General features: G+C 30.1%; 1 protein-coding gene across 2 annotated transcripts in view; it reads left to right on the top strand.

Moving 5' to 3' along the window:
• The window catches only part of LOC121116946 (uncharacterized), a 281,946-nt gene extending 270,531 nt beyond the window's left edge, over positions 1-11,415 (top strand). For both annotated transcript variants that reach the window (XM_040711270.2, XM_040711269.2), the window contains exons 5-7: positions 10,324-10,420; positions 10,897-11,016; positions 11,091-11,415. In XM_040711270.2, the coding sequence (XP_040567204.2) occupies positions 10,324-10,420; positions 10,897-11,016; positions 11,091-11,283 (410 nt within the window). In that variant the 3' untranslated portion in view covers positions 11,284-11,415. The remainder of the gene's footprint in view (positions 1-10,323; positions 10,421-10,896; positions 11,017-11,090) is intronic.
• Positions 11,416-15,847: the final 4,432 nt, after the last annotated feature.

Raw genomic sequence — 15,847 nt, forward strand, 5'->3', positions numbered from 1 at the left:
TAATATTTACAAGCATTTACGTATTCAATATGCAAATAAAATATCCCTAACTTGGCACCTTGTAAAATGTACATACACATAATATCCTTTTGTACATGAAAATAGATTTATGTTCAAACAACCTTGGGTGGTCAATTTTTATGTTATTTTTAGGTATTACACATAAAAGAAGTCTAATTATGTCTGTGTGTCTGTATTTTTATTGTGGCTTTTTTTTTTTGCAAAAGAATCAAAAAATTGATGGAAATTCTTATAATTGATGGGGTGTTAATTTTTTACGTTTTTTATTTTTTTGATTTCTTTTATTTTATTAAATCAGCAAATATAGTTTTTAGTATATGATCAATATACTACGAATTCCCTAAGGCCAATTAGGTGATGGTGATCTGTTAAATTTGAATAGGAAAAGTATTTAAGATAAAAAAAACATTGTTGAAATCAAGGCTCTAATCAAGTGAACTATTATTATTTGTATTATTTGTAGATAGATTAAATTTTCTCATTTATGAGCAAAAAATGTCATGGCCAATATATTTGCCATACTGCATAAATGATCTTAAAGTAAGCTTATAAAAATATTATTAACTAAAAGTAGGAGCAATATTGACGAACTAAAATGATGTCAGAGTTTATCGGGCTGCATCGAAAATCTCCCGTACCAGTCGTGTATTTTCCATTAAAGTTGATAAATTAGGTTGGAAAAAAGTAATTTTGTCTTTTTTGCTTCATTTCAATACTTTATAAGGAGTGTTACAATCATCCAATTTTGGCCAAGTATGGCCTGTTCTGTTAAATAACTTGATGCAAATGAGAATCCAACTTCATAATTTTTTTCTTGTAAAAGCCCTTGTTCCTATTGAAGAAAAATTCGGACAAGCAATTTACACTAGCCTCTATTTTTACCCAAATGCGCGTTGGCCATAGAGAGGGTTACGGGGTAGTCACTTGGTGGCAGGTCCTGACTGTAGGGTGGATGTATAAGAACTTCCCATCCAAGCTCCCAGAGCTTCTTGCGCGTCATCAAAGATGTGTGCGGCCTGGCGCTTTCTTGATGAAACACTACTCCTCTACAGTTTCATAATCGATGTTCAGCTTTTGAGCGATATTACGCCTGCTTGCATGACAGCCTATCTCGATATTTTCCATGATTTTATCGATATTTTCGACAACAGGGCTGCCAGTGGGTAGAGCATAATTCACCTCCACTTAACGAGAATAAAATTGCTCTAGCCACTGTTGTGCAACAGGAACCGAAGGTGTATCGGCCTTGTATACATTGCAAATTTTCTAGTTCGTTTTCGACGCATTTTTCCCTTTAGGTAGTAAAATTGTAAAATATGGCAAATGTCACCCTTTGAGACCTCTATACAACCCACGATAATTCACCAATGAAACGGCCAATTGCAATACTGTTCAAAAAAGTTTGTACTATACACTCACATCTTTAAAAGACTTTATCGTATGATCCGATGGGACCAGTACTAAACAAGATATTTTTAGTTTGCAATAAAGAGCGGGAAACACGAAATTACTATTCCCTAACCTATTATAATATTTACATGGTTTTGATTCGTACTCCAAAACAATATATATCGGTAATCACAACAAGCTTTTTAACTCACTTGCAACCTTTTCCTCAAACAGAAAAGAAAAATTTAAAAAAAAACAACTTATAGTTGCTATATGAAGATTTGGTTTATTACGGTTTTCCAGCATGCACTGTCAGTTTCGTATTCGAAATAAAAAATTGCAAGTGTTAACACATCCCTAGTTCATATATTAAATTTATTGAGCATCACCAGCCCTTTCTCACAAACCATATATGCCAAAAATAATAATTTTGTTGAATTTTGTGGTTGTAACATCCAAGTGAATAATAGAGTGATTTTTGACGCTTTTTTTTGTAACTCCATTATGTTTTTGACAATTAAATATGTATATTTTTTTTTAAATGAATGTTGTACAAATATCTATAGATGACATTTGTTCTTACATGGGCATATCTTTGGATTACGGGCAATATTGGCTTAAGATAAAAAAAAAATTGGTACTCTGATTACACTACACAAAACCAAACTTCGCTCCCCCCCCCCATAACTGCAAAAGACCAATCGTTAGTTATGTAAATCTTGTGTATTTTTTTAGCAATTTTTAGATTATTTTTTTTGAATGGGTAATCTGAAGAATAAATTTTCTTTTCCTTAACTGATGTTATTATTATTTACATCCTGAATAGTGAACTTCCTTTTCTACTACATTAAATTATATTCAAAACCTGATTGATTATTCGTACGTATTCATAAAAATCGAGCGTAATATTGAAGATTTGTTGTGGAATTATTATTTTAATTCATTGTTGGACTCCGAATTTATGATCGATATCGAAGTCAGTCTTGCCAATGTTTTTGTGTATTTCCATCTCTCCCTCACCTCCGCTACTTGAAAATGATATAATGAAACGTCATAACAGATAAACTGACCTCTAATAGTACTCTCTTTAAATTGTCAGGATTGCCACGTTCATTTTAGGTTTCTTTTTTTAACATACAAAATTCAACACGGTTTTTAGCTCTAGCAATCCTTGTTATATCCCTGTTTTTAGAAGTGAGAAAAGGAAGATTAATTTGCCTCTAATCCATGACATCAAGGCCGTTTTATAAATAGATAGAAATATTACTTTTCTTAAGGAAAAAGGTCATTAAACTAGACATTGACAAAGTCTATGAAAACTGACACAAAATGTTGATAAAAAATGAAGCAAATTATTTACAAAAGTTTTATTTTTATTATTTTTTGAAAGGGCAATTTTTTTTAATGAAGAAATTAATAAAATTTTAATTGTAAAGATGTGCTTGTAGAAATAAAATATCAACAGTGTACGTTTTCTGTATTGTAGACGCATAAAAATATATCCACTCTTATAAAAAATAAAAACCTTTACAATATAAACATTTAAATTGGTGAAATTTGTATTGTGTATATGCAACGACGGGTACATGTGGGTTTGTACTTATATTTCCTTTTATGAGGTGGAGTACAGGGAGGATGAGACGACTTCCTTGAATGGGCTTTCAAGGAAATAATACGTAGAAAATTAAAAAACAAAAAAACATTTAAATTATGGTGTTAAGTGATTTTTTTTTTGAAATAACACTTTTTAATTAGAGTGTATCTATTCGTTGAAACTGAGATTTTTTTGGTAAAATGAATTATATGCAAACGATGGTTTTTTAACAAGTGCTCATGCCCACATTAATTCTTTTAAAAAATCATTTATGATTATACTTCTAAAAAATAAAAAATATAAATTATCAACGAATATAGATTTGTTTTGTATTTTTGGTCAGTGGAGATATTATACATATGTAGGCAATGTACTTCTAGATGTAATTATAAAAGTGGATTCTCATAAATTAAATGCTTTATCATAAAGTACACTTCCGTCTTTTGATCGATCTTTGTGAGTAAATTAAAATTTACGGCTGTTTTATACTATTATTTTGCAATTAAGTAGATTCTAACTTAATCAAAATTCCATGCCGTGTATTGAATTACAAAATGATAAAGTGTACCTCATAAGTACATAGATACGAGTGTCGGAAGTAATTGTATCCATTGTCTGAAAAATCTTTCCGACTTTTTCTTTAATTACATTAAGATTAATCATGAGGATAATTCCTTGAATCAATTTGTTTGAGCAAAATTATTTAATAACCTTTTACAACCCATAATGTATGTATAGAGTCAAGGTTGGACCATGGAATCGAAATTTCAGTCTAAATTTTGAATACTTGCGACTCAATTTAATCTCACAATCAGTCTCGAGAAATTTCTTGGACTTAAAAGCTCCTATATACTAAACCTAAGAAAAACTTTAACACCAGAGACTCCATATTATAATTATGGAAATGAAATGATCTCAAAAGAAATTTTAAAATTCGAACATAATATTGAAGCACTTAAACTGGACTCGATAAAAATATTCAAGGACTTGTATTAGACTAGGTGTTGTGAGCATAGATTTGAAACTTGTCTTGGCCTTGCAGTAAAAGAACTGATGGAAATGTATCTGTCAAAAAAATCCTTTCCCGACCTGTTTTGACCGACTACGTTCAAATCAAACATAATAGACGTTCCATTTAACTATGCTTTATTTTTTGAGGACTTGAACTGGACTTGATAAAATATTTAAGGTTTAGAACCTGAGATCAAAGGCTTGAGAATCGACTTGGATTCTTTCGCACCTCATTGTAGAATCGTCATGAAAATAAAAAATGTGACAATTGTTGGTAATAGGTAGAGATGGGATTGTTGTATGAGCACAAGGAAAATACCTATTGTATTACTGAATTAAGACCTTTGTTAATATCAGCTGCATGTTATATGATTTTGAGAAAAGAAAACAAATTACTACTAGTAAGAGAAGAGCCCTCTATTATATTTTAAATAGTATTAGTGAAGGAAAATTATTATAATAATAAAAAGGGGGCATCCTCAGGATATCGATATGTATTTATTTATTTTTTTGGATGGAAGAGTTGATATTTGGAATTTTTTCAAAGAATTCCAAAAATTAACATTTCTTGGCAAAAAATTTCAAAATCATTTCAGAAGAAGAAGTTAACAGCACGACAACCTATTCAATTATGAGCAAAAAAGAAGAAGAAACCCTTTTTTTTCTTTGTTTTTTCCCTTACATAGATCCTTCTTTAGTTATTGGGTAATTCATTGCACCCTCAGCGTCTCTAGTGGAAACGAGAAGTATGATCCTAGACAACTTAATTGGGTCAACGTCAGATTTATAGCTTTGATCTTGAACATAACACCATTATTAATGTTAAAAGAGAAATATATTTTTAATGAAGAATTCTTCAAGCCTTTTAATTGCAAATCATCTGTTCAAAAAATATTTTATCAAAATCATTCAGACTACTTGAGATCAGTTATTCCTATGATTTTAGATTGTAAATAGACAACTATGTATTTATATAAACATTTATTTACACATTAAAAATTTAAAATGTTGTTGTTTAAGCTTGAAGAACTAGGTTCGCCCACGTATAAAATAAAAATCACGCAAATGGAATAATAATTATACAGATAGATCTTATATTTCCAAAGATGCCTTATCACTATTTTTTTCAATCCTACCATTTTAAGCTCAATCACCTTTCTATTTATGTATGTAAATTGCAGAAAGATGAACTAAAAACTTATTGGGTACATTCTTAAATAAGTACATTCAAAATATGCATATTTGAAATGAGAGAGTTGAACAACCTAGAAGTAAATTTAATCAGATTGTTAATTTTGACAAAAAGGCAGGTAATAGACATGGGTTGATGATTTTTTGGATATCGTCTATGCACCTATAATAAATAAGCATAGATTGATTGAGGGCGCTGTCATCGCATTATTTTATGGTAGATACTTCTGTCTGAATTCTTTGATATACATAGGTATATGAATTTGAAAATTTTGAAAGAAAAAAGTATAACATAAATTAAATTCCCCTAGCAACGGTTAACACAAAATCCTATTATAATAGTGCCCTCAAATAGAATCTTATCTATATATGGACTCTTTAACGTCCGGCACGACTTGTCTGCAGATACATGGCGCTAGTATCTCGGTAAAACTCAATCGGATTATAAACGATATTTTGACAGAAAACATTATGAAATGTGAAAAATTCAAGCTCAAACCAAAGTTTGTATCACAAAAAAAGATACCATAGAGTAATTTGAATTTTTTGAGGAAAATTTGACTTCCTCTTAGTATTTGAAATTTGAGATCCTGTTAGGTTTTGAGTGGATAGAGGGAACCCTAGTGAATATTCTTGTACATCAACAGTCTATATGGTAATTAAACTGTTTATAAGTAGTTATTAATGACCAAATGGTAAAGAGTAGTGCTACAATGAGACCATGCAAACCATTCCCCTCTTCTTTTTTATCATTTTGGATTTCCATATACCAGCAAAAGAAAAAACAGGTTAATTTTCCTTCTCTCCATTTTCAAAAATAGTGCACAAAGCCTCATGATTGCCTCAGAATGATATTTCTAAAACTGACAAAGCATCAAAAACCCATATTGATGTTCGTGTGAGCTATCAAATTATATATATATATATATCTACTTTCTCTAATTAGAGTTTTGAACTTTCTTGGTTCAACTCGAATTATCTCTTTCTTGGCGGTCAACAATTATTCTCTACAATTTAAACCTTATTATCTAAATTATATCTTGCAACCATTTCTCTAAAATTAAAAGTAAAAAAAATACGAAATGAATTGGGAAATTCAGCTGATTCTTTGAAATTATTAAGCTATTATTTAGTTATTGTTGACGACTGTTCACTACTTATCAATAGTTAATTCAAATTAAACAATTGGCATTTAGAAAAGTGAAAAGTTTCAAAAGTAGTATAAATTCAACAGCTGACAACCAAATACAGTTTCATTATTTATATAAGTGGAGCATGAAATAAAAAATTGATTGTGTGTGTTTTTTTTTTTTTTTTTTTTAAATAAAGGTTCGTTCGTCGTTACCTTTATTGTATCTCACAAACTTTTTTCTAAACAGGAAAATCGGCTAAAAATCAGTTGGTAGCAGTTAACCAACTCTTTTGAATTATATAATTATTATTCAATAATTTTTGGAGATTGTTCAAAGCTTTACAAGAGTGAGTTGGAAATCAACCAATCAACAATCTGAACACTTATAAGAGGAAAAGAAACAGAAATATCTGCAGATGACGATAAAATACACTGTATATTTTAATATAAGTGGGGTACCACCGTGTAAGAACATATTTACAAATCAGTTGTTACTTTTGTCCTTGGGTATTGAATTTTAAATGTAGGGGAATTATCTTTTCTCCTCTTTTTCCAAAGGTCTATAGTATTGATTTGTATCATTGAACATCTTAAAATATGTAAGAAAGTAACAATATGATTGATTGCCTATTTTATGTACACATCAAAAAACAGACCTTTTTCAAATGCTCCAAACAAAAAAAAAAACATTAAAAGTCTTATTCATAGTACAGACAACCGTGGACAACTAATTTGATAATAATCAACTTTCATGTGTGGTGACCTTAGAAAATGTTAAATGTGATTACGATACTCATATATTTTTTTTTTCAATAAATCAGGAGAGCGAAATATAAAGTTTCTTGGATGTCGTTACATTTATTAAACCTCGCAACTTTTCCTTCATGAATAAACTATAAGAAAAGGCTGAAAAACAATAGGTAGTTAGCTAACTCATCCTAAATTACTTAAATAAAGTGACCAGCAGCTCACTTATCTCCGAGCATGTTTTCTTTTTACATCCTACAAAATATCTACTTTTTAATAAAATCATGATATATTCACTCTTAAAAATTGACGCTAATGATGTCACATGTCCTCTTTGATCTAATTGAAGTATTGCCATTCTAATTTAATAATAGTTTTTGGGAGTTGTTTCACAGATTAACAGGAGGTAACTCCAGGCTTTGATATTGTGTGGCAAATTCATCCTTTTTGTTTATTTTTGAACGTTTGAGCGTATGAACAGAAAAAAATTACACAATGAACGGAAAAAATATTTGAACGGCGTTCATTTCTTTGCTCCTTTTATAATGTTCGACAAATACTTCTTTTACCCATGGATCATAGCTAAAATCAAGTTGTAAAACGACAACCACATTTAAACGCACAATAATAAAGCTAAAGGTAGTATGACTTACTCTATAATTAAGGAATGAGGACAAATTATTCAGTAGCAATATCTTTGGTATCTCAAAATTTAGGTCTTGCGAGGATATTTTTTTTTTCTTTTCTTTTCATAGCCAAATAAATTTGGATAAAAATTGATCATACGGTTGTCGTTTCATTAAAAAAAATATCAACAAATTAACCTTTTGTAACGGAAATTTTTCAAAAATAAAAAAAAACTGAAGGGGAAAAGTATGAACGGGTTCAAACTTGGGTAATTCATATTTAACCTATCAACATTCCAAACTTGGATAAGGCGGAAATCGACAGCTGGCAACAAATACAATGTTCATTTTTATATGAGTTGGAGTAACGCCGTACTTAATGAACGTGCAATGCTTTAGAGGTTGCATAATTGTAAAATAAAGTTCCGCATAACGAAAAGGTTACAATATTATATTCATCTTATTTGCAATTAATGTTGAATACGTGTTGATGAAATGATAAGCTTAGAACCTTTTTCAGACCTAACTAAAAATAAAAACAAAAAATAAACCATTATAGAAATAGCTGAAATGGAATATTAATCACGATTTATAATTATTATTAATCAATGAACACCTACTCTTCTTCCTGTCAAGGATTTAACCTTCTTTGAGCTTTACAATTATACTCTTAATTTAGATATCTTAAAAATACGCCTTTTTTTATTGTACATATGTATAAAATTTTATTGTTAAATTATACATTATATTTTATGTTTGAAAAAAAAATCCTTTTAAAATTACATTTTGTAGCTTTAATGAAGGAAATCATATTATCATGTACATAATAACATACTTTTTACTTAAAGTAATTATTAGGAGAAAATTCCATAGAAAAAATGCACATCTTTTGTGTTCTAACAAAGTCTTTAAAGGTAAAATAATTTGTTTATATATATATGTTAAAGAATCCCTTTACGTGATGAACTTTTTTCTCAAATATTTTCTCAATTATTCTAATAGCGATGCATATCTAATATAATTTGTTGCGGAACTTCAAGTTATGGAGTAAAAAATAGATCTAAGAAGGAGTTAAGCATCATTTTCGCTAATTCATGATAATGTAGGAGGGTTTTTAGGGTGAGATTGGAGATAGATAGCCTAACTTAAAGTTAATCAAAATCATTAATATTATTAAATTCGACTCAAGTTAACATTTTTTCAATTTGAATAATGCTTCGAAAGATATTTTTTTTATCATTCCTCTAAAAATAATATATCTCCTTAAAACTAAAGACAACATACTTTTGATCCTTGATAGTTACATGTTCATTTAAAGAATATCTTGTTTGGTCCAAGCTCCTATAGTATGGTTTTTTTTATTTGAAGCTATTTTAGTTAAATCCACTATTTATTTACAAAAAGAATAAATTATCATTTGTAGCACTGAAAATTTGGAATAGTCCGGCATATCCAGTAATCGGAATATATTATATTATGTTCTTATTTGTGTGTACGACGTTGTTTCACTATTAAAAAAAATGTCCGTTGATTGGTAGATCTTATTTTTTTTAATAACCTTTTACTTACTAAGAAATCAAAATTTTCACTGCATACCTTCTATTTTTTGAAAATCAAAAAACATTCCTTTCGACAAAATATTTGAAGGGCTGAAACACACATTGCTCCCAATTCAAGGTCTTGGATAAAATCAAACCAATAATTTGTATAATTAAGAAATATTTTGTAAAAGGGGATATCATCTATTAATAATTAATTTTAATCATTCTTAGATTTTGTTAATTTAATTATGTAAAACTTTAAAGCAAAGTGGCAAAACGAACTTGTTAGCATAATAAGATTCATGGTCTTTGTGTAATATTTTCCCCAACGCAAGATATTTCTTTTTAGTGTACCACAGATAACGTGGCTTTATCATTTTTCGTTATGTCGTATGCAACTTTTTCTTCCTTTCGTAATTTTTTATTAATTTTGTTTAAAAGGTGAATTCATGGGTCTATGTTGTTAGTTATAAAGTAATATTGAACGCTTCTAGTGGGGAAAAAGTATTACTAAGAAAACTACTTTGTTCAAATATTGATCACCTTATCTTCGTTTCACCAGACGCTATTTTTGCTATTTTTTACTTCCCACATTTATGGTTCATCTATGGAATCGATTGGCGGGATGTATCCTTATCATTAGTATCATGCATGCCTGTATAAATGCACACATATGCATTTAGGCACATTGCCTAAGTGTACATTCATTTCTTGTCTGGAGTTATAATTTTATTAATCTCGAATAAGTACGTTTCGCTTACATCTTAAATGTTGTATTGATAGAACATTTCTTTATATGAATATTGATTAAATTACACTGTATTACTTATAGATAAAACAATAAAAACAATGCCTTCCAAATATGGAGTTGTATAAATAGATAAAGTTTGTTTTTGTGATTTAACAAACAAACAAACAAACCACTATGGACTTTGCATAAATATGATAAAATAAAGTATATACTTAATCATTTTAGATGAAGGTTGACTCCTTATTCTTACTATTTTGAACATAATATTTTTGTCTAAAAAGTTCCTTCAAATCTTATATCTATCAATTTTTTCTTTAAAGGTTTATATGACATACCAAAATTATCCTCTGTTCCTTCACCCATGGCACTTTCTGCAGCCACATGGATACAACCCAACATCTCCCTTGACCGACAAGAGTAAGTTTGATCATTTAACAATTAAGGTGTATCCCCTGATAAAACTTGAATATCGGGCCAATCTGTTAAATTCCCTAACATATTTTTGTTACCTCGTAGCAGAGAATATGCAAGATAACTATATTTAAATATTTAATTTATAATTCAATAATCTTCAAAATTTGTGTTGGAAGTTATTGCATGCAATATTTTAAAGAAACTATATATCTGCATTAATTTATTTTACAGCCATATAATTTACAAATCATTAACCAACAAATGAATATTTAGTTATAATTTCACTTTCCAAATTGGAAATTCCAATATTAATTTTGGATTTTTCCAGAGATGAATTTTGTTAAGACAAGCTTAAATTTTATATATATTTTTTCTCAAATATAAAATTAATTATTATGCACTATGTTAACCCAGAATTTCCTGGCTCTAAAAAAATCTAATAACGATTATTGTTTGATTTCTTTCTTTTTCTCCAAAAGGTGGTTTCATGGCTCCATAACACGAGTTGAGGCTGAGTCTGTCCTTCGACTGCATAAAGAAGGAAGCTATCTAGTCAGAAATTCAGAGTCATCTAGACAAGACTACTCCCTGAGTCTAAAGTAAGATTTTCTCATTGATTTCGTAGTTTTATGTATCATTTTAACTCGTTCCATCTCTCTTTTATTCTTTTCAGATCCTCTCACGGTTTTATGCACATGCGAATACAAAAGGATCCCAAAAATCCATCCAAATACATCTTGGGTCAATTTAGCAAACCTTTTGACTCTGTTCCTGAAATGATTCATTATTATACATTAAATCGCTTACCCATTCGTGGAGCAGAGCACATGTGTCTTTTGTTCCCTATTTGTGAACAGTTGTTATAACAAACATATGTCATACTTTTTATATTATATTTAATGATGTCAGACTATTGCTATCCCTCATGATATATTTTATAATTTTTAATAAAGTTCATATTATTAAAGATACTTATGTAAAAATGTAAATCTATAAAACTCTACGGAAGTTATTTATTTATTTAACCACGCAACCTTTGTATATCCAAATATACTTTAAAATAATATATTTAGAGGTACATAAAATATGTCCTAGATAGTGGGGGTGGGTTTTCTTGTTTTCCATAGCCGTTTTCATTATTTTTTAATTATTGAAAACATAAAATCTATGTATAAAGTAATAATCTGTGAGTGTACTCATGAAGGACGGAGAGTTATAATTGTAAGTCCTTGTAGGACTAAGAGTAAAGTTGAGTTGGAGTAATTACAACCTTTATGTCCTACCTATATAAGGATTAGATTTTGGGCTTATTCCCTTCCTCTCATGGTTGCTTGTAGCTTATCTAATAAAACGTGATGAGTGCTAAACTGTTTTTCTCCCAAACTTTCTTCAAATTGTCAGGATTACCACGTTAATTTTCGATTTCTTTTATTATTATAAACCGCTAGGACAAGTTATTTAAAAGAATATGCAAATGCTGATCTTTGTTATGGTGGATCCCTCTACGACGTATCATTGATAAATATATTGTATCCCATATCATTATTTCCTTCTAAAAGTCACTGTTGATTCAAAAGAGGTTTAAAATATAATACATTTTCTTTTTTTTAGACGGAATTTATGGTTTAGTAAAAAAAATTGAAATGGCAAACCATAAAAATAGTGTGATTTCGATTTTTTTTTTTATTTATATATAAACGATATGCTGATTTTGTATTTTTTTTAAATTAATAGTTAATTCACTTTTTCGAACTTATTTGTTGTTTTGTCCACTCAACCTCTATTAATTTGTAAGTCCGGATTTATTTTATGGCGAACTGATTTGGTTGGTCATTTGAGATCCGTTTTAAGTGATTACCATTTTACTTTTTTTCAAAGTAACTTGATTATAAACAGGAATGGAAGTGTTTTTATTTTTACTACGAAGACTCAGAATCTTTGTGCCATCTTGTGGCTATAAATGTTCAGTTAATTTGTCTTTTTGTATTTTCCTTTTCTTATAAGTTTTGGTTTCTTTTTATCTTTCTTAAATTATAAAGAGTAAATCAACGTACTTTCTTTACCTACGGGAGGGTTTATCTACACAATAATTGACATATCATTGTAATATATTGTGTGTATCAAATTTTTGCTTAACTTTCTAATTAAATTTTTATCATACATTTACTGCAGTCAATTTTTTGGGATGGTACTTCATTAATCATTAGCTTCTGAGTAATTAACAAATTATGTAATAAGATATCGAGGTGTTCAAAAAATGTTTTCTGTGTATACTTTTATTTATATAATTCAACGATGAATTTTAAAAAAACCATATGAATGGGGAGTTGAATAGCGTGCACGAAAAACTGCCCTGGAGAAAATTTCCTGTCGAAAATTGCCATGGAGAAAATTGTCATGGAGGAAAATTGACCATATTTTGTTAAAACTTAATAATGAATTATAACACATTATCAATTCACATAATATTATTGATTTACTGTTTATCTACTTTTAAAAGATTTATTATATAATTTGCATCTATTTTAGGTCTTTAAAAAATATTATAATACATTTATTATTTTATGTAGGAAGTATAAAATAGTGATATTTGTTTGAACAAAATTAAAATTATTAAAATTTTATTTTATGTACCACTTACTCACTTGATTATATAAATTATTTCCAAAAGAAATCAGTTAGATACTGTAACCTTTCGATAAAGAAAAAAAGTAACTAAAAATTGAGTGTACCCATAACAAAGTTTAAAAAAAAATAAAACCAATTATTGATATGACTATTGAAATACAATTAATGTTATTTACATGTAACGTAGCATCCAAAAGGAAAAAGAGTTGAATGGCCTAAAATTACAAAAAAATCCAGTTTTCAATTTGCAAACTGATGGCTAAAAACATTTTTTTTTTACTTGGAGGGGTTCCTTCGATGTATTGGCAGTGTTTTTTTCCAATCCCAAACTACCCCTGACTAATCCGAGGGCAAAAGGTATTCAACCATAATTTATGAGGCACTAAATTATTTATTATACTCCTCCTAACCAATCCGCTCGATACGTTTCTTATATGATTGGATTGAATTTAAAAAATTGCAAGGAAATTGTATTGCAATAATCTTGCTCATTCTTGAAGGTACTCCCTTGGGGGATGGAACAAACAAATATGTTTAAATATTTGTCATAAATAATAGTAAGTGAATTTATAATGTGTTATTATTCATCATACCGGCCCGTGCAGAATTATTTTCCGATTTTTGTTCAGAACATATCGCGGACAATAATGACATTTGAATGACTTGAGAAACAATTTATTCATACATTTTTAGAATAATAAAATAGTTTGTGATCAAATTTAATCAATGTAGCCACCATTTGACTCAATCATACCGGTCAGGCGACGACTGAAGCTGCCACAGACTTGCTGGATGTAATCGGCGTCCATGGAGGCCCAGGCCTTGTTGACAGTAGCCTTTAAGGCATTCATGTTCTTGTGTCGTTTTTTGCAGGCCTTGGTCTCCACGTGCACCTAGATAGGGAAGTCTAGTACGTTCAGATCTGGGCTCTGAGGGACCAGTAGTCCTTGGCCAAAAGTTCATGTTGTCCTTGAGCCACTCCTGAGCTTTCTTGGAAGCGTGGGCGGTTGTTCCATCTTGTTGAAAAACCCAAGGAGAGTGGCCAACTATGGATTTGATCCACGGAAGGACCTTGGACGCCAGAATCTTCACATAATCCTCCGTTGTTAATCTGAGCCAGTGGGGAACCATACCGGCTTCATGGCCTTCCCGTTGGATCCCCAAACATCTCCAAAGCTAACAACACTGTCATTTTGCCTGTTGAAAACAGGATCGACCGTAAAAGTTTTCTCATCTGAAAAAATGATGATGCGTTGCGTCCAGATGAGCTCTTGATATCATTCAAGATTTTCTTGCCACGCTCAAGTCTGACTTCTCGCTGACGTTCAGTTAGCAGAGGGCGTTCAGTACAACTCAGGGACTTTTCTCCAGCCCTTTTCAATGCCCTTGAAACAGTTAATGTCGACGTTCCCATCTTTCTGGCCATGTTGGCAATGTACCTGTTGGGAGTCCTCTTGAACACTGCCTTTACTTGGCTTGTTGAGCAGTGGGCTTCCTGCCAGCCCCAGGGGAATGCTTGAGATCACCCCCAGCCTCCAAGTGCTTGGAAACGTTGTAAATTGTCTTCAACGAGGCCCCAACTTGTTCCTAAATGTTGTTATGAGGAACTCCCGCTAGGAGGAGGGCTGCAATTTCGATCCTCTTTATTTCCTGATTGGACATGGTCTCACGTATGGAAGTTGTTACGCTCTCACAGGAAGGATTTTTGTTTATTTTAACAGTATAAATACGAAACAATCAGAGTGTTTGCCACAAAACCTCTTAAAAAGTATATTTACATCATCAGTAAATAATTTTGCACGGCCCGGTAAAGTTTGAACAAAATATTGGCAATTTTCATCCATGGCCATTTCCTCCATGGTTATCTTCCAAGAGCAATTTTCCAAATGGCAGTTTTCCTAGTACTGTGAAATAGATGTATTTTTCTGTAATGAACATGTGTGAATTGTCAACATAAGAAAATTCCTGAACAAAAAATCTATAAAGGAAGAAAACCCCAATTATTTTTTTAACTTATTTTATACATAGAAATTACTATTTCATATACATATTTAAATCATTTATATCCTTTGAATACAAATTTGTGGGATGAGTTGAAATACAAATTTGTGGGATGAGTTGAAATACAAACGAGTGTTAATTACACATTAAAGTCTTTATTCTATTTATTATACTTATTTTGGAACCTATATAACCAAAAAATCAAATCTATCAATTTCTCAATATTTTATTGTGACGATTAATTTTGGCTATTTAAGTGCAATTTGTGGTATCTTCAAAGGAATAATTTGTTGATAAAAATTGACTATAATTTGTTGAATAATACAAATGTAATACATACTCAGTTTGGAGAAAAATCATTTACTCCTATTACATCAGTTATAAATCCAAGTTAAGTTTATTTCAGTGTCAAGCCTTGTCAGATTTATCTTCTATAAATATGGCTCTCTTATTTTAAAGGGTCATCTAAATAACACCTCTAACCGGGATCAAATTGATGAAGCCGTAGTCCATAAATTAAACTCAATTATGTTATATTCAAATAAATATGTCTCCCATGAGTCAGCCTTGTCAATAAAGTAATGCTTTAACCAACATTGTCTACAACAGGATGCAAACGTAAAAAACCAAATATGACAAAAAAAATACTTTCAAGAAGACAATTGCATCTAATTGTTTGAATATTATTAGATCTGATCGATGAGATAGGAAAATAATTTTTTAATGATGTCAGATCAGAAGATATATTGATATCAGCCCCTGTCGAGCACAAATATCATTTTTAATATTATGTGGTAAAAA

Source organism: Lepeophtheirus salmonis, chromosome 4, assembly GCF_016086655.4.
Source record: "Lepeophtheirus salmonis chromosome 4, UVic_Lsal_1.4, whole genome shotgun sequence".
NCBI classification, from domain to species: Eukaryota; Metazoa; Arthropoda; class Copepoda; order Siphonostomatoida; family Caligidae; genus Lepeophtheirus; species Lepeophtheirus salmonis.